The sequence below is a fragment of the Physella acuta genome, unplaced genomic scaffold (assembly GCF_028476545.2).
Source record: "Physella acuta isolate Inbredline_101_S28 unplaced genomic scaffold, ASM2847654v3 ptg000622l, whole genome shotgun sequence".
NCBI lineage: Eukaryota > Metazoa > Mollusca > Gastropoda > Physidae > Physella > Physella acuta.
The window spans coordinates 1,166,285-1,185,633 of NW_026732141.1; the positions used below are offsets into that span (position 1 = coordinate 1,166,285).

General features: G+C 43.3%; 2 protein-coding genes across 2 annotated transcripts; both read right to left on the minus strand.

The window, feature by feature from the left end:
• Positions 1-8,233: 8,233 nt before the first annotated feature.
• Positions 8,234-9,917, minus strand: LOC131948097 (uncharacterized). The gene is made up of 2 exons (XM_059309613.1): positions 9,692-9,917; positions 8,234-8,959 (listed from the first exon to the last, which is right to left on the minus strand). The coding sequence occupies exons 1-2, from the start codon at positions 9,902-9,904 to the stop codon at positions 8,780-8,782; spliced, it is 393 nt and encodes a 130-aa protein (XP_059165596.1). The 5' UTR covers positions 9,905-9,917; the 3' UTR covers positions 8,234-8,779.
• A 3,358-nt stretch (positions 9,918-13,275) lies between these two features.
• On the minus strand, positions 13,276-17,779 carry LOC131948050 (globin-like). The gene is made up of 5 exons (XM_059309515.1): positions 17,708-17,779; positions 15,869-15,958; positions 14,990-15,224; positions 14,296-14,458; positions 13,276-13,397 (listed from the first exon to the last, which is right to left on the minus strand). The coding sequence occupies exons 2-5, from the start codon at positions 15,922-15,924 to the stop codon at positions 13,276-13,278; spliced, it is 576 nt and encodes a 191-aa protein (XP_059165498.1). The 5' UTR covers positions 15,925-15,958; positions 17,708-17,779.
• Between the last annotated feature and the right edge of the window lie 1,570 nt (positions 17,780-19,349).

The following is a 19,349-nucleotide window of genomic DNA, read 5'->3' on the forward strand; positions in this document are numbered from 1 at the left end:
GTTTCAATATAACACAATGAATCAACAGAAATGTTTCACAATAATAGTCTGAATCAACTGACCCCCTAACAGTCCTCACTAGGCTTCATATAACTGAATCCACATGTCTATTGTCCTTCTTAACACAATATAACCAACTTGAGTATGTCACACAGACTGACTGATCTAAAGCAAGCGACGACGACGGAAGAGAACGAGTTCAGTCGTCCCCTCCTATTTATGCCTTGTATCCGTACTCGTCTCCGTACTTGTATTCCTCCGTAATCGATACTTGTACTCGATGTCTCCGACCACTAGTTGCGTAGTTCTAACATACAGTCCGTGGAATAACATCTGCGTCCTATCAATCAAAGTTGACAGGCCGTCTCACTCCTCGTACCGTCTCCCAAAATAGCACGCGTTGGCTTTGAGATTGTTATCAGCCCGACCCAATAAGCCACCTGTTATGTTGCGTCAGACTGCAATACTGCGTCTCGGCTTCTCGTTCGTTATCAGATTTGTAACTAGTAGTTAGGCCCACCCTAGCTACATCCACCCCTGCCTTTTTTTGTGTGTTTTCAACCACAAACAACGCTTGGCAGGTGCACTCCTCCAAAGTCAATCGCATAATCGTAAAAAAATATTATTGTTCCACTCACTGTCCACGACGTCTCATTCGTATACGATTGACAGTTATACCTATTTCACATATCAACTGTGTCTACATCATCTTCCTGAGACACAAAACAGTTCTAGAATTCACATCCACCCTTTTCGTTTGGTGCCTTCACCAGTTCACTTTTATAGCTTTTTGAACAGTCTGTTCTCATACCAGCGCGACCATGAAAGACTTGATGGTTGCTGACAAAAAATTTCGTCTTCCTTCTGTTCCTCAAACTTCTCCGCGGACCACTTATCTGATGGTCTACTGTCTCTCTGCTTCTGGAAGGAACGGGATCCTCTTTGTTGCCGTTATCCTCCACTTGTGTATCGCGGTTGTTCTGATGATGGTGATATGGTTCCGGGATGGGTATGTGAATTTCCGTTATAGTTTCCGGTTCCCTAATTGTCTTGGATTTCCTTGTGTGTAACTGCTCTTCTTGCCTATTCCAATATTTCTTTAATTGAGCAATATTCGCCCACCGATCCGGTTTGGCGTGATCGATGGGTCTTATCTTAAAGGGGCAACCTGCTACTTTAGGCATCTCCACGACTTGCCATATCTCCTGTCCCCAGAGATCGTGGATTTTGTTTCTGCCTAACGGGTGGCTACGCAGTAATACCCTGTCATTCAGTTTGAGTGGCGGGTCCTTTGTCTGTACCGGCGGTTCCCTTCGCCGTGCTTCATGTTCTAGTCTTTCCTGTACTACCCTGTACATTTCTCTAATTCTTCTCATATGTTCATTCACATATTCCAGCGCGGTGTATGAGCCAGTCATACTCTCCTTTTTTCCTAGGAACAAATCAAGAGGGAGTCGAGCCTCCCGTCCGAACAGCAACATGTATGGCGTAAAGCCGGTTGTGGCATGGGGTGTGCAGTTGTATAGATATACCAACTCTGGGAGAAAATCAGGCCAACGTTTTTTCTGTTCAGGTTCTAGCGTACGCAGCAAATCATGCATGCTGCGGTTGAACCGTTCACACTGTCCGTTTCCTTTCGGATTAAATGTGGTTGTTCTAGATTTGTTGATCCCGTAGTGGCTGCACAGTTGGTTAATTACTTCTGACTCGAAAGCCCTTCCTTGGTCAGAGTGTAATTGTCTTGGTATGCCATATTTGATGAACCAATGTTCTATTAAGACCTTTGCCACTGTTTTGGCAGTCTGATCTCGCGTGGGCACCGCCACCGTCCATTTGGTGAATACATCAGTCATTACCAACACATGTTCCGTCCCATCCGATGATTGCTCCAACGACGTAAAGTCCACAGCCACAATCTCTAGTGGTTTTGTCGCTAGTAGGTGTCCTGATGGCTGTCTCAATTTGACAACTGGCATTTTCGCATGCTGACACCTCACACAAGCCTCACAATGGCGTTTGACCTCCATTTCCATATTGGGCCAGTAACACCTCCGTCGTAATATTTTGTGCGTCCTGTCCTGACCCTGGTGTCCTGCCCTGTCATGTGCCAACCTTAGCACTTCTTCTCGTAACTGTCCAGGCACCACCACCTGGTGTATTGTCCCATCAATTTGGTCATGAATTCTCCGCATGAGAACACCATCCTCTATACTGAGACGGTCCCACTGACTCAGTATTTTCTTTGTTTCTCGACCAAATTGTTCTCTTTCCCTTCTTCCTGGGAATTTTTGTTCCTGGACGTGTTTCAACAGCGGCTGTAAGCCACTATCCGTTCTCTGGGCATTTCTTATTTCTTTGTGATTAAGGCAACTAAAATCACCAATGTCCATATGTCCGGGCTCTGTGGAAATGTGCTCCACCCCGGTCTGTCCGTTCTGCCTCACTTGCACCCCGTGAGGGATATCTGTTGACGCTCTGACCTCACATATTCCTGTCAGCGTTTCTTCCTCATCGCCCGGTCTCTCGTAAGGATTCCTTGATAAGGCGTCCGCATTGCCATTGGACCGCCCCGGGCGATATTTTATCTCTAGGTCAAAGAGTGCCAATTCTGCTGCCCATCGCTGTTCGATGGATCCCAACTTTGCTGTCTTTAGGTGACTCAAGGGGTTATTGTCAGTGTATACCACACATTTAGCACCTAATAAATAGTCCCTGAATTTTTCCGTCACAGCCCATTTTAATGTCAAAAGTTCTAGTTTCATGGCGCTGTAATTTGTCATGTTCTTCTCTGATTCCTTCAGAGCTCGACTGGCATACGCAATAACCCTGAAACCTTGCTTTTGTTGTTGTGATAGCACAGCTCCCAGACCTTTAGAGCTGGCGTCAATTTCTAGCCGAAATGGTTTGTCAAAGTCTGCGTATCCTAATATCGGCGCCTCTGTTAAAGCCTTTTTCAATAGCTTAAACGAGTTCAGGCATTCATCAGTCCATAATTCACCTATCCGTTGTGTTTTACCTTTCTTTTTCTCCTTACTGTGTTTCTTTGTCATTTTGTTTACCAAGTCATGCAATGGTGCGGCAATTTTTGCAAAACCAGGCACAAATTTTCTATAATAGGAAGCAAAGCCCAAGAATGATCTGACCTCTACCGTGGTTGTTGGTTGTTTCCATTCTTTAACAGCTGCAATTTTATCTGGGTCAGTGGCGATGCCATCCGACGAAATCACGTAACCCAAAAAATGTACCGATTTCAAACCAAAGCAGCATTTGTCTGGGTTCAGCTTTACTCCTATCTCCCTAAGACGGAGAAACACTTGTTCTAATCTTTTTAGATGGTCCTCCCAAGTTTTTGAGTAAACTAGAATATCATCCAAATACACCAACATTATTTGAAATAGAAAGTCACTCATAGCACTCTGCATTACTCGCTGGAATGTAGCAGGTGCATTAGTTAGACCAAACGGCATACGGGTCTACTCGTACAGTCCCAGTGGAGAAATAAATGCAGTTTTATGTTGATCGTTGGGGTGCATGGCCACTTGGTGGTAGCCACTAGCCAAATCCAAGGTAGAAAAAAATCTTGCTCCCCCCAACGCATCAAGACATTCATCAATACGAGGCAAGGGGAATGCATCCCTTCTTGTGATATTGTTCAATTTCCGGTAATCACAACACAGTCTTATCTCCCCTGACTTCTTTTTTTACCACTACTATCGGTGCCGCATACGGGCTCGTACTGGTTGTAATAATTCCCTTTTTTAGTAGATCGTTCAGGTGTGCCTTCACCGCAGAGTAGTGACTCGGTGGTAATCTTCGATAAGGTTGCGCCACCGGCTTGTCTTGTAGTAAGGGTATCTGGTGTTTTATTACTTCCGTGTACCCCAAATCACCCTCATACGAGGCAAATATATCACTGTATTTATTCAGCAATTCATTTAGTTTTGGGTCCTCAGTTTCCGGGAATGTATATGATCGGCCATCCTCTTTCTTCACCTCGGCCGTCACATTGACCGACCTAATTGTTACTTCATTACTGCTGGTATTGCTCAGTTCGATACACTGTGCCGACCTTAGTACCTCGACGTTCTGTGGTACTCCTACCAGAGTATTAGGTGGTATAAAAATTTCCTCATCCAAAACATTTGCCACTAGTCCTTGAACTAGTCCATTTTCCGCTGATGTGTATGTCCGCAGTAACACGACGCCTGCCCTCAGTGCGGCGCCACATGGTTCTATCATCACATCACCATTCACGCTTCTATCACCAATTTGTAATGTGATTGCCTTGACCGTGTTTGCCGGGACTGCTGTCCTTCCTCTGGTCTTGGCAAACCTGGCCAACTTGGATCCCCGACCTGGTGTGGTCGATCCGACAATATTTGTAAGAAATTCTGGCAATTGGCCAAGAATATTCATGCCCAACAGGCAAGGTATATTTGACACATTTGTCTCTAGGTTGTGTTTCGTAACGAACACCCCAACCTGCTTCAACCTATGTCCTGCCACCACGACATCCGCCAGAAAATAACCACAGTATGGAATGGTTAGTCCATTAGCTGCCGTCAGGCGCATGCATGTGTCAGACCTCAACCTATGGTCTTTTCCTTTCATCCATTTGGTGTAAAAATTTTCCGTGATTGTCGTCACCTGGGAGCCTGTATCCACAATTGCCTTCACCGCGATGTCCCCAATCGTAATCACCATTTCTGGACAGACTCCCATCATTTTGCTTCTTGGGCCATACCCTCGCCCCTCTGTAGCCTGGCCCTGCCTTACAGAGGACGACCGTTTCCCTGGCAGTACCGTGCCATATGTCCGGGTTGTGAACAAGACAAACAAATTGGTCGACCGTCGGCCGTCCATTGGAGTGATGGCTTGGCCGGACGCGGCCGTCCAACCCGTCCCTGTTTTGTCCCGTTCTTTTCCCGATTCTCAGCTGTTGACCTGCTTTCTAACCTCTCCAAACGTTGGTCAACCTTATCTAGGTGGGCCAACAGTTGAGCCATCATGGTCTCCATCGTGTCGGCCCCTGTGGGTGGGGATTGTCTCTGTTCAGGCACAGAGACTTTGTCCACCGAACAGTTCGATTGGTCCTCATCCTCGGACCTGCGGATCGCTGAGTTCCTGACCTGAAGGAAGGTCAACTGCGGGTCTTTGTGGACCTCCTCTTTCAACTCTCTTCTTAGGATCGGGGTTGCCAGCCCCTCAATGAAATGGTCCCTCAGTAGGCGTACATCAATGTCCGGTGTTTTGACCTTTACCGAATCAAAGGCCCTATTCATCCGGTGTGAGTACTCCATCACACTCTCCGTCAATCTCTGCCTCAAGCCTACGAACCCTGCTAGCAGTTGCGATCCCGACCGTCTCTCCCCAAAGGTCTCCATAATCAGATCCAGCACCTTATCTGGATCTGATTGGATGGTTTTATCGTGGCATTTGACCTCTGCCCTAACCGTCTCTCCTATGCTGCCCATCAGCAGTCTTAATCTTTCCTCTGGTGACATGCCTCTCGAGGCCCAGGCCGCTTTGACCTCTTCACTGAACCTGTTGGTTAAAGTGGGATCCCCGTCCCCGTAAAATTTGTTAATGTGGGACTCTCTGGGTAGGACCACTATATGGGTCTGCTTCTCGTCCAGAGTAGACATTTTATTCCGTAAGTAAAACAAAAGAGTTCTTTCTTACCGTGTGTATATGAAAAAATTTTCCTCGATTTTCACAGTTCCTGAATGTCCGAATTCACATACACACAAAACACAGTTATGCACAAGGTTGACTATGGGTGCCTCAACCGGCAAGTCTAGTTGAATTCATCCTGCTCGCAGCGCCAAATGTGACCTAGGCTAGTTGCATCTATCCTGTTCGCAACGCCAAATGTGACCTTTCCCGAGTCTATCCTGCCCGACAACGCCAATTGTAACGAGTTGAACCACTCATGCTACACAACATCGACTACAGTAGAAAGACTCGAAGATGCAGGTTCGCTATTGATCCTTTTATTACATGAATCAAGAAATGTTTCAATATAACACAATGAATCAACAGAAATGTTTCACAATAATAGTCTGAATCAACTGACCCCCTAACAGTCCTCACTAGGCTTCATATAACTGAATCCACATGTCTATTGTCCTTCTTAACACAATATAACCAACTTGAGTATGTCACACAGACTGACTGATCTAAAGCAAGCGACGACGACGGAAGAGAACGAGTTCAGTCGTCCCCTCCTATTTATGCCTTGTATCCGTACTCGTCTCCGTACTTGTATTCCTCCGTAATCGATACTTGTACTCGATGTCTCCGACCACTAGTTGCGTAGTTCTAACATACAGTCCGTGGAATAACATCTGCGTCCTATCAATCAAAGTTGACAGGCCGTCTCACTCCTCGTACCGTCTCCCAAAATAGCACGCGTTGGCTTTGAGATTGTTATCAGCCCGACCCAATAAGCCACCTGTTATGTTGCGTCAGACTGCAATACTGCGTCTCGGCTTCTCGTTCGTTATCAGATTTGTAACTAGTAGTTAGGCCCACCCTAGCTACATATATATATATATATATATATATATATATATATATATATATATATATATATATATATATATATATATATATATATATATATATATATATATATATATATATATATACGCCGGTACTGACATAGTTCTAAAAATGGATAGAATTAATATTCGTTTGCAACCAAATACCCATTTTACATTGTATCAACGATCTACACTTTTCTTTATAATTATGTAAATAGTTTTGCTGCATTGTTTTGTAAACAATGAACATTATTTTATTTTCTAACATTTGTGCATAAATTGTGTATGTTTTCTGAAGCAACGCCCCAAAAGTACTTTTTAAAATTAATGACTCCTAATTTTTTTTCAAAATAATGCAACTTTGAGCCCCACTTATTTATACGTTTATTTTTAAAATGTCTACTATGTATGTTTATGTGTATGTTTATGGATTTGTGATAGATCTTTTAAATCCGTTTTGAACTTTTTCTAACGTACACATTTTATGCACTTTGCTTTTAAGTTAGTCTTTGATAAAATTGCAAGAACATCTATTTTTAATATTAGACTTTAGTCATCAATATGATTTCTAGATTTCATTTATTTTAAATAAAGAGAGCATATTAGATTTATTTTCTTATTTTCAGTGCATTTAAAAGCTTATTATTAGAAAGTGTTTTTAAGTGTTTTTTTATGCTAGTTTCATTTTAAAGTTTGAAAGTAGGTGAAGCAATTTCGTACGCAAGTAACGACCCCTGATGTACAAGTTACGATCCCTGATGTACAAGTTACGACCCCTGATGTACAAGTTACGACCCCTGATGTACAAGTTACGACCCCTGATGTACAAGTTACGACCCCTGACTTACAAGTTACGATCCCTGAGGTACAAGTTACGACCCCTGAGGTACAAGTTACGATCCCTGATGTACAAGTTACGACCCATGACGTACAAGTTACGACCCCTGACGTACAAGTTACGATCCCTGACGTACAAGTTACGACCCCTGACGTACAAGTTACGAACCCTGACGTACAAGTTACGACCCATGACGTACAAGTTACGACCCCTGACGTACAAGTCGGGACCCCTGATGTACAAGTTACGACCCCTGACGTACAAGTTACGACACCTGACGTACAAGTTACGTACAAGTTACGACCCCTGACGTACATAAAACATCGTTAAGCCTTAAGTAAAGACATGACGTATAAAAACTTACAAAGAAGGTTGGTTTTAAACGCTTTTTGTTTATGCTATAGAAGACTTTAAAAATAGCTTTGCTGGGCGTTTGTAAATGACGTATCTTCCTTATTTATGTTGTGAACCAGCAATGTTTTAAAATATTTTAACAGTCTGCTGTTGCCAATGGAGGATCAAAACAAAACGTATTCGGCCCACTCAAGCAAAGCACTGGGTCAACACTGGACTTATGTTGGCGCGAATCCCAGTGGGGAGTCAGTATTTACATTTTAAGTTGGACAAACACCTTTAGGCCTTCATAAAGTTTACTGCCAATGTACAATACAAGAAACATTTACAGAATTGTTATAAAAAAATAGCTTTGATATACAAGTTTATTGAATACGTTATTCTAAAATCAACGGCAGAACTTTGTTCACTTACATTATTCCACCCTCACAGCACTTCACACACTACTCCCCCACACATATCGCCCTTATACACACTTCAATCACATTAACACCACACTGTGAGGTATCAGGGCATTCACAAACCAACACACTCAGACAGTAGCTACACACCCTGTAAAATAACATTACATTACTACACATTTATCTGAGACCATCACGTTTCTTGCAGTAAAGCGAGAAATATCGTCTTTAAATAACAGTTACATCAGACAGCTCAGCTCCGAGAGCTAGACAAGAATTAGGTGATTAGCATACAGCTAAGCTCCGAGAGCTAACCAGTTAGGTGATCTGTATACAGCTGAGCTCCGAGAGCTAGACCTTAGTTAGGTCACCTTGAAACCAGCACAATAAAATATCAAGCAGGTACCTGACCAACGTCAGAACTCTGATGGTGTCGGTAACATTTCGATTTCTCCCATGTTTCACGTCACGCAGTCCCGGTCGGCAGTGGTAAAAACTTTCATTTCCCAGCCATTTCCCAGCGCCAGTTTCCCATCGTCAGTTTCCCAGCATCAGTTTCCCAGCGCCAGTTTCCCATCGTCAGTTCCCATAAAGCAATCCCATGCACGTTCAAGCCCCATCCCGTCTCCCCCAACTGACGGTCACAATGTGACGCAACATCCCTTGTCCGAGACCTTCTCCGAGGGAGGCACCTTGGCCTCCTCAGACTTGACGATCTGGCAGATGACGTTGAAGAACTCCGTCCACAGTTCGATGTCTTCGTCGTCTGCCTCAAGGCCAGGGTAGTGTCTGAGAAACAAGTGGAACTTGTCTCGAAACGGCTGGCACAAAAACAAACAAGGTTTTAAGTGTCACGTAAATTTTTTTTAACATGACTATATATATATATATATATATATATATATATATATATATATATATATATATATATATATATATATATATATATATATATATATATGTATGTATATATATATAAACAAAAGATAGGTTTAACACGCAAACTGCAGACAAGACTAACTGTCTCCAGACACTTTAGAGAAGACTCCTTCTCCAGATACTTGAGACAAGACAGACTCCGACTTTGAAGCATAACAAACTTTTACACCGACCAAATCTTAAGTCTCTGGGTCTCAAGGACCAAGACTGTCTCTGGGTCTCAAGGACCAAGACTGTCTCTGGGTCTCAAGGACCAAGACTGTCTCTGGGTCTCAAGGACCAAGACTGTCTCTGGGTCTCAAGGACCAAGACTGTCTCTGGGTCTCAAGGACCAAGACTGTCTAGGTGTCTCACGGAACAAGACCGTCTCTGGGACTCACGGAACAAGACTGTCTAGGTGTCTCAAGGACCAAGACTGTCTCTGGGTCTCACGAAACAAGACCGTCTCTGGGTCTCACGGAACGAGACTGTCTAGGTGTCTCACGGAACAAGACTGTCTCTGGGTCTCACGAAACAAGACTGTCTCTGGGTCTCACGAAACAAGACTGTCTCTGGGTCTCACGAAACAAGACCGTCTCTGGGTCTCACGGAACAAGACCGTCTCTGGGTCTCACCTCGAAGTATTTGGTCCCCACGGAGGGTTTGATGCGAACGTGGAAGGAGCAGAAGCTGGTGGCGAGGAGGGTGAAGTTCCCGGGGTCGGGCAACAGACTGATGAGATCGTCCAGCTGTTTGATCAGGCCGATGGTGTGGTTGACGAACACCTGGTCGCTCTGGAGCTCCTCCTCCTTCATGTAGGCGTTAAACTTGTGGAACAGCTTCTTCATCTCTGGCACCTCTACCATCATCCTAAGACACACAGACAGACACACAAACAGACAGGTAGGCGTTAAAAACTTGTGGAACAGTTTCTTCATCTCTGGCACCTCTACCATCATCCTAAGACACACAGACACACAGACAAACAAACAGGTAGGCGTTAAACTTGTGGAACAGTTTCTTCATCTCTGGCACCTCTACCATCATCCTAAGACACACAGACACACAGACAAACAGACAGGTAGGCGTTAAACTTGTGGAACAGTTTCTTCATCTCTGGCACCTCTACCATCATCCTAAGACACACAGACACACAGACAAACAAACAGGTAGGCGTTAAACTTGTGGAACAGTTTCTTCATCTCTGTCACCTCTACCATCATCCTAAGACACACAGACAAACAAATAAATAAACAAACAGACAGGTAGGCGTTAAACTTTCTCAGTGTTAGGGTTTTCAACAGTTTATTTTTCAAATCAGTATATACATATATATATATATATGTGTGTATATATACACGTATATATATATATATTAAAAAATAAACTGGTGAAAACCCCAACACTGAGAAAGTAAGTTAACAGCGCCATTGCTTGAGGCCATGAGAATCAGAAAGTTGATCAGATCAACGGTCTTTGTTTACATCCATTTCTTTAAGACACACCCCACATCATAATGACATAGCCATAATGACACAACCATAATGACAGCCATAATGACAGCACTATTCTCCAATAGTGTAGTAAAACAATGTCTGAGTAAATAAAACAAGCACCGTTACCATAGCACCAGGCTTAGTCCCAGAGAGTGAAGCTGTACCTGTGTTCCTCCTTTCATTTTACTCCAAGACTTTATTACACACATTCTACTGAGATTCAATGTTGATGAACACAACCTTGTTGCACAGATATCATTAACATCCTTTAACTATGGTTAAAAAATAGTAGTTTTATCTTAGAAGAGATAGATCAAAAGTGAAAAATGTAAATTCAAAGACTTAGCGTACCACGGTCAAAGGGTCTGGTGAAGTAGAATTCACCTATTTCAGTGACCTCAGCATATGTATGGATAATGTTGTCATGTGTGAATCAAGTCCCTGGGTGACCTCAGTATATGTATGGATAATGTTGTCATGTGTGAATCAAGTCCCTGGGTGACCTCAGTATATGTATGGATAATGTTGTCATGTGTGAATCAAGTCCCTGGGTGACCTCAGTATATGTATGGATAATGTTGTCATGTGTGAATCAAGTCCCTGGGTGACCTCAGTATATGTATGGATAATGTTGTCATGTGTGAATCAAGTCCCTGGGTGACCTCAGTATATGTATGGATAATGTTGTCATGTGTGAATCAAGTCCCTGGGTGACCTCAGTATATGTATGGATAATGTTGTCATGTGTGAATCAAGTCCCTGGGTGACCTCAGTATATGTATGGATAATGTTGTCATGTGTGAATCAAGTCCCTGGGTGACCTCAGTATATGTATGGATAATGTTGTCATGTGTGAATCAAGTCCCTGGGTGACCTCAGTATATGTATGGATAATGTTGTCATGTGTGAATCAAGTCCCTGGGTGACCTCAGTATATGTATGGATAATGTTGTCATGTGTGAATCAAGTCCCTGGGTGACCTCAGTATATGTATGGATAATGTTGTCATGTGTGAATCAAGTCCCTGGGTGACCTCAGTATATGTATGGATAATGTTGTCATGTGTGAATCAAGTCCCTGGGTGACCTCAGTATATGTATGGATAATGTTGTCATGTGTGAATCAAGTCCCTGGGTGACCTCAGTATATGTATGGATAATGTTGTCATGTGTGAATCAAGTCCCTGGGTGACCTCAGTATATGTATGGATAATGTTGTCATGTGTGAATCAAGTCCCTGGGTGACCTCAGTATATGTATGGATAATGTTGTCATGTGTGAATCAAGTCCCTGGGTGACCTCAGTATATGTATGGATAATGTTGTCATGTGTGAATCAAGTCCCTGGGTGACCTCAGTATATGTATGGATAATGTTGTCATGTGTGAATCAAGTCCCTGGGTGACCTCAGTATATGTATGGATAATGTTGTCATGTGTGAATCAAGTCCCCATCAGAGCTGGGTGACCTCATGAGCTTCCTACGGACCCGATCCCGCAATCAGAAATGAAAACTTTCGGATCAGTCGCCGAACGCGCTACTATTTGACCACGCGGTTACAACACTATTAAGTGCCAACACAACGAAGCACCAACACAACAAAGCACCAACACAACAAAGCACCAACACAACAAAGCAACAAACAACAAAGCACCAAGACAACAAAGCACCAACACAACAAAGCACCAACACAACAAAGCACCAAGACAACAAAGCACCAACACAACAAAGCACCAACACAACAAAGCACCAACACAACAAAGCACCAACACAACAAAGCACCAAGACAACAAAGCACCAAGACAACAAAGCACCAACACAACAAAGCACCAAGACAACAAAGCACCAAGACAACAAAGCACCAACACAACAAAGCACCAACACAACAAAGCACCAACACAACAAAGCACCAAGACAACAAAGCACCAACACAACAAAGCACCAAGACAACAAAGCACCAACACAACAAAGCACCAAGACAACAAAGCACCAAGACAACAAAGCACCAACACAACAAAGCACCAACACAACAAAGCACCAACACAACAAAGCACCAACACAACGAAGCACCAACACAACAAAGCACCAACACAACGAAGCACCAACACAACAAAGCACCAACACAACAAAGCACCAAGACAACAAAGCACCAACACAACAAAGCACCAAGACAACAAAGCACCAAGACAACAAAGCACCAAGACAACAAAGCACCAACACAACAAAGCACCAACACAACAAAGCACCAACACAACAAAGCACCAACACAACAAAGCACCAACACAACAAAGCACCAAGACAACAAAGCACCAAGACAACAAAGCACCAACACAACAAAGCACCAACACAACAAAGCTCCAGCACAACAAAGCACCAAGACAACAAAGCACCAAGACAACAAAGCACCAACACAACAAAGCACAAACACAACAAAGCACCAACACAACAAAGCACCAAGACAACAAAGCACCAAGACAACAAAGCACCAAGACAACAAAGCACCAAGACAACAAAGCACCAAGACAACAAAGCACCAAGACAACAAAGCACCAAGACAACAAAGCACCAAGACAACAAAGCACCAAGACAACAAAGCACCAAGACAACAAAGCTCCAACACAACAAAGCACCAAGACAACAAAGCAACAACACAACAATGCAACAAACAACAAAGCACCAAGACAACAAAGCTCCAACACAACAAAGCACCAAGACAACAAAGCACCTACTTGGCGGTGAAACCTGTGACGATGCACTTCTCACTTGCCTGGCTTGACTCGGCAGTCGTGGCCTCAGTTGCGTCACTTCCTTCTGCCGTCTCGGCTTCTGATTGGTCGGAAGATACATCTGACATCACAGCCAGCAAGATACCAGATGGCTGGAGCTAGACAAGCCTGCTGGACGGCATGGTCACGTGTCACTTACTCAAGCTTTTAGAATTTAAGAGCAAACTCGTATTGTCACGGTATTGTAGCTAGGATTGATGCTTGCTCGTGAAATCAACAAGTTACATGCTTCATTGGTGACTGGATTGTATGGGCAATGGCCCAGAACGTAGCATACAAACAACAGATTGAATTAAGTCTTGTCTACGAATGTATAGCAATATTCAGCTTGGAAAAGTATTTTTGTTGCAGCCATCGTAGATAATCAGCGGCCATCTTGTCGCATCTCTTCATGTACTTGTGGTGTTGACTCGTTCTAGCGGAGTTTCCCGAACGACGGTTTAGAGAAATTGGTGAAGTTTAAATGTTTTATTCTATCGCTGACAAAATGAACAGCATTATTTTGGATTTTTAAAAACTATACTTCATGATTCATTTTTCGAACAGGTTGGCGTTTACATCAAGCGCTGCTTATCTGATGGTACTTTAACAGGACTTTGTTTTACATCGAACGCTGCTTATTGTACACCTAGAGTGGTTGCCAAATGTAGACCAATATGTAGAGTAGCTGCCCACGTTCAGAAAGTTGCGACACAAACTCAACTAGTCCGATAGGCCTGAGGTTATAGACAGTCATTTTCTCGTAATTTTCTTCAACCTTTTGCAGACTTATTCAGGTAAACACGGTTTGTAAGCAGAAGTTTTAAGTCGTGTTTAAACTTAAAAACATGATGCTTTTCCCCCTGCCATTTCCCATCAGCCATTTTCCATCTTGCACGCAGCACTGCAGAGTGTCACCACCACGCAGACGGTGATAAATGTGACACAGCACTAAGCAGACGACTATAATGTAACACAACATCCAAATTTTGACTTCTCCTTTGGTGGCGCCAACTTGGCCTCCTCAGCCTTGATTATCTGGCAGATGACGTTGAAGAACTCCGTCCACAGTTCGATGTCTTCGTCGTCTGCTTCAAGGTCAGGGTAGTGTCTGAGAAACAAGTGGAACTTGTCGCGAAATGGCTGGAATTTAAATAGTTTTAAATAAACTAAAGTGTCTAAGTAATCTGAAAATGTGATGAGCGTGTATGAAAATATTATGGCACTTACACTGGTAAACACAAAAATTGACTTAATGAGTCGACTTTGTCCAAGGTTTTCCTAACAAGTTAAAAATTACATCAATATCCTTACAAGAAATATACATACGTGTAGGGAATATCTTTAAAAGCAAGGTATATCCTTATAAATCAGTAATATCCTTACAAGTCGGAAATATCCTTCCAAGTCGGAAATATCCTTACAAGTATAGATTCTCTTTTCTATACATTTCAACCACCACACAACTGCTAAGTCTGACATGCATTAAATGACATTGTCATGTATGATCTACTAATTAAGGCTTAATTAAACCTCTGTAGACGAGAGAGTCTAAGACTTTGAGTAAAACAAGACAGTCTAAGACTTTGAGTAAAACAAGACAGTCTAAGACTTTGAGTAAAACAAGACAGTCTAAGACTTTGAGTAAAACAAGACAGTCTAAGACAGACCCACCTCAAAATAAACGCTCCCAGCGTGTGGCGTGATGTTGAGATGGAACTCGCACATCCTTTTGACGATCAGGTTGAACTTCTCTGTGTCGGGCAGGTTTGTCACGAGCTCGTCCAGTAGCTTGATCAGCAGGACGGTGTGGTCAACGAACACCTGGTCCGCCTTAAGCTCCACCTGCTTCTTGTGGGCGTTGAATTTACGGAACAACATCTTGATATCAGGCACCTCCACCAGCATCCTAAGGGTGTTCATGTTGGTATAGCTTCAAGTTATAGTTTTAAAACAAAAAACACATCGCTATAAGATTCAACTACCCACCACCAGCATCCTAAGGGGGTTCGTGTTGGAATAGCTTCAAGTTATAGTTTTTTTTAAAAACACATCGCTATAAGATTCAACTACCAACCACCAGCACTCTAGAGGTTCATGTCAGTATAGCAGTACAAAAAAATCGCTATAAGCTTAACTAGGACATTAAAACAATGATCAGACATAGACATTACACGAAAGTAAAATTACCAAAGCACCAATTTTATGACAAAAACAGAATGTTTTGACCTAGACTCTATACCCTAAAGAAACATTACCATAGCACCACCTAGACTCTATACCCTAAAGAAAAATTACCATAGCACCACCTAGACTCTATACAGTACCCTAAAGAAACATTACCATAGCACCACCTAGATTCTATACAGTACCCTAAAGAAACATTACCATAGCACCACCTAGACTCTATACCCTAAAGAAACATTACCATAGCACCACCTAGATTCTATACAGTACCCTAAAGAAACATTACCATAGCACCACCTAGACTCTATACCCTAAAGAAACATTACCATAGCACCACCTAGACTCTATACCCTAAAGAAACATTACCATAGCACCAAGTTCATGCCCAGGGCATAGAGTTGCTCTTTTGTTTTGCCCTTCATTTTAGCCCACGACTTCAACAGCCTTTTCTGTTTGCTGCGGAGTTAATTGTTGTTGGAACTATTGAGATGGAAGGTGATGGGAGGTGATGGAAGGTGATGGAAGGTGATGGAAGGTGATGGAAGGTGATGGAAGGTGATGGAAGGTGATGGGAGGTGATGGAAGGTGATGGAAGGTGATGGAAGGTGATGGAAGGTGATGGAAGGTGATGGAAGGTGATGGGAGGTGATGGAAGGTGATGGGGGTGATGGGAGGTGATGGAAGGTGATGGGGGTGATGGTGGTGGAAGGTGATGGAAGGTGATGGGAGGTGATGGAAGGTGATGGGAGGTGATGGTGGTGGAAGGTGATGGAAGGTGATGGGAGGTGATGGAAGGTGATGGCAGTGTTTCTTCCAGACTTTTTTCTCCGGGGGGGCACTTGAAATCTTCGGGGGGGGGCGGTAAACTTTCTTCGGGGGGGCGGACACTGTTAAAAGTATATATTTTCTATATAAATTATATAAATTTCATTTCGTTCGGGGGGGCGGTAAAAATTTTTCGGGGGGGCTTCGCCCCCCCGAAGAGATGCCTGGAAGAAACTCTGGGTGATGGAAGGTGATGGAAGGTGATGGAAGGTGATGGTGGTGGAAGGTGATGGAAGGTGATGGGAGGTGATGGAAGGTGATGGTAGGTGATGGTGGTGGAAGGTGATGGAAGGTGATGGAAGGTGATGGAAGGTGATGGAAGGTGATGGGAGGTGATGGAGGGTGATGGGGGTGATGGGAGGTGATGGGGGTGATGGAAGGTGATGGGAGGTGATGGAAGGTGATGGGAGGTGATGGAAGGTGATGGGGGTGATGGGAGGTGATGGAAGGTGATGGAAGGTGATGGAAGGTGATGGAAGGTGATGGAGGGTGATGGGGTGATGGGAGGTGATGGAAGGTGATGGGAGGTGATGGAAGGTGATGGGGGTGATGGAAGGTGATGGAAGGTGATGGGAGGTGATGGAAGGTGATGGGAGGTGATGGAAGGTGATGGGGGTGATGGGAGGTGATGGAAGGTGATGGAAGGTGATGGAAGGTGATGGAAGGTGATGGAGGGTGATGGGGTGATGGGAGGTGATGGAAGGTGATGGGGGTGATGGGAGGTGATGGAAGGTGATGGAAGGTGATGGAAGGTGATGGAGGGTGATGGGAGGTGATGGGGTGATGGGAGGTGATGGAGGGTGATGGGGGTGATGGGGGTGATGGGAGGTGATGGAAGGTAATGGGGGTGATGGGGGTGATGGAAGGTGATGGAAGGTGATGGGGGTGATGGGAGGTGATGGAAGGTGATGGAAGGTGATGGAAGGTGATGGGGGTGATGGGAGGTGATGGGAGGTGATGGAAGGTGATGGGAGGTGATGGAAGGTGATGGAAGGTGATGGAAGGTGATGGAAGGTGATGGTAGGATGACGTGAATTTTTTAAACTTTAGATCAAGTTAAGTGTAATGTGAACATTTTGTTCAACACTACATTTGACTTTCATAATATGGATAGATACAAGATGTTAATGCTCCCTAATATTATGTACCTGGTGCATCTAAAATAACGCTTTTGGTAGATAGAAAGTTTTCTCAATCGATGCAGATTTGGTCTCACCAAATAATATCCCAGAGAAAATCGCTCACCTATGGGAGTAACGCGCCCTTTGTATGGAAAAATTGAGGAGTGCTGTCCCCTATTAGATATACACAGTGTTAAGTAAAGCTAGACCTACACCACTACATGATAGTGACGTAACAGGTCATGTGAACAGTTTTTACCTGGACGTGAAGCCAGTGGCGCTGCCCGCATCGCTCTCCGGGGCGGAGTACACTGACGTCACAGTGGTTTCATCGCTGACGTTCGTGACCTGAGTCGGCTCAGATGACGCATGTGACATGACAGACAGCAACCTGATGGTGACACGTAAAAAGTTTTGGTGGTGACACACTTCTGGTGGTGACGCGTCACAGTTGCGGTGGTGACACGTCAGAGTTTTGGTGGTGACACGTCACAATTCTGGTGGTGACTCGTCACAGTTGTAGTGGTGACACGTCACAGTTGTGATGGTGACACGTCACAGTTGTGATGGTGACACGTCACAGTTCTGGTGATGACACGTCAGAGATTTGGTGGTGACACGTCACAATTCTGGTGGTGACTCGTCACAGATTGGTGGTGACACGTCACAGTTTTGGTGATGACACACTTCTGGTGGTGACACGTTACAGTTGTGGTGGTGACACGTCACAGTTCTGAAGGTGACACGTCACAGTTCTGAAGGTGACACGTCACAATTCTGAAGGTGACACGACACAGTTCTAGTGGTGACACGTCACAGTTCTAGTGGTGACACAGTTCTGATGGTGACACGTCACAGTTGTTGTGGTGACACGTCGCAGTTCTGGTGGTGACACCTCACAGCAGTGGTGGTGATACATCGAGTTGAGGTGCCAGACAAACTTACAGGACGACCTGCTTCACTGTTGGACCAGCAACTGTTGGATGAATGACAAGAATGACATGAATGACATGAATGACATGAATTTAGATCTAGCTTATATATATATATATATATATATATATATATATATATATATATATATATATATATATATATATATATATATATATATATATATATATATATATAAGCTATAAATATCATAGTTAAGGTTGTTTAAGCCATCTTAGAGGAAAAATTGGGGTGTCCGCATAAGGGATATACCTTTTTTGAGGGTTAACCTTTTGCGGACACTAATGAAAAATCAGAGTATATTTCTTACACTTTAAGTAAAAAGGAGCTTTGAACTAACCTTGATACTCCAGATTTATATTTAAAGTCTAAATCTAGATCTATAAGTTTTTAGTAATGTTTTTAGGTTTTAAAAATATTTTTGATCATCAAACGTGTCTACTAAGCAAAAAGTGAAATAAAATCTCAACTGGGTCCTGAGTTTCTTTCAGGCATCACTTTAATTTAATTAAAACTTATTTCATATTTCTTCATATTTTTTGTTTTCCAATATATTAATATATAAAACAATCAACAACACTATTTATGTATGTAACAAGTTTATTTCAATCATTTAAATAGAAACAAAATGAACAAAATATGCCTTGTCCGCATAAGGAGCAAGTATCCGCACAGAAAATAAAATGTAAAAAAAAAAGTGCACTTAGAGTCCGCACAGAGTCTCGCCACTGAAAATGTTAATACATTCAGTGCTATGCGTATGAATACAAAATGAATCAGACGTGATTAAACTAGAAAGAATGCGGAGTAAGACGGTACTTTCGGTTTGTTTCTATGTGAAACGGTTACTGAATGGCGCTCAATGGAAATCGGCACTTCCGATTTTTTTTTGCTACATCTGTCCGCAGACGCCACTTTACTCTAGATCTGTTTGTGGTTTATGAAAC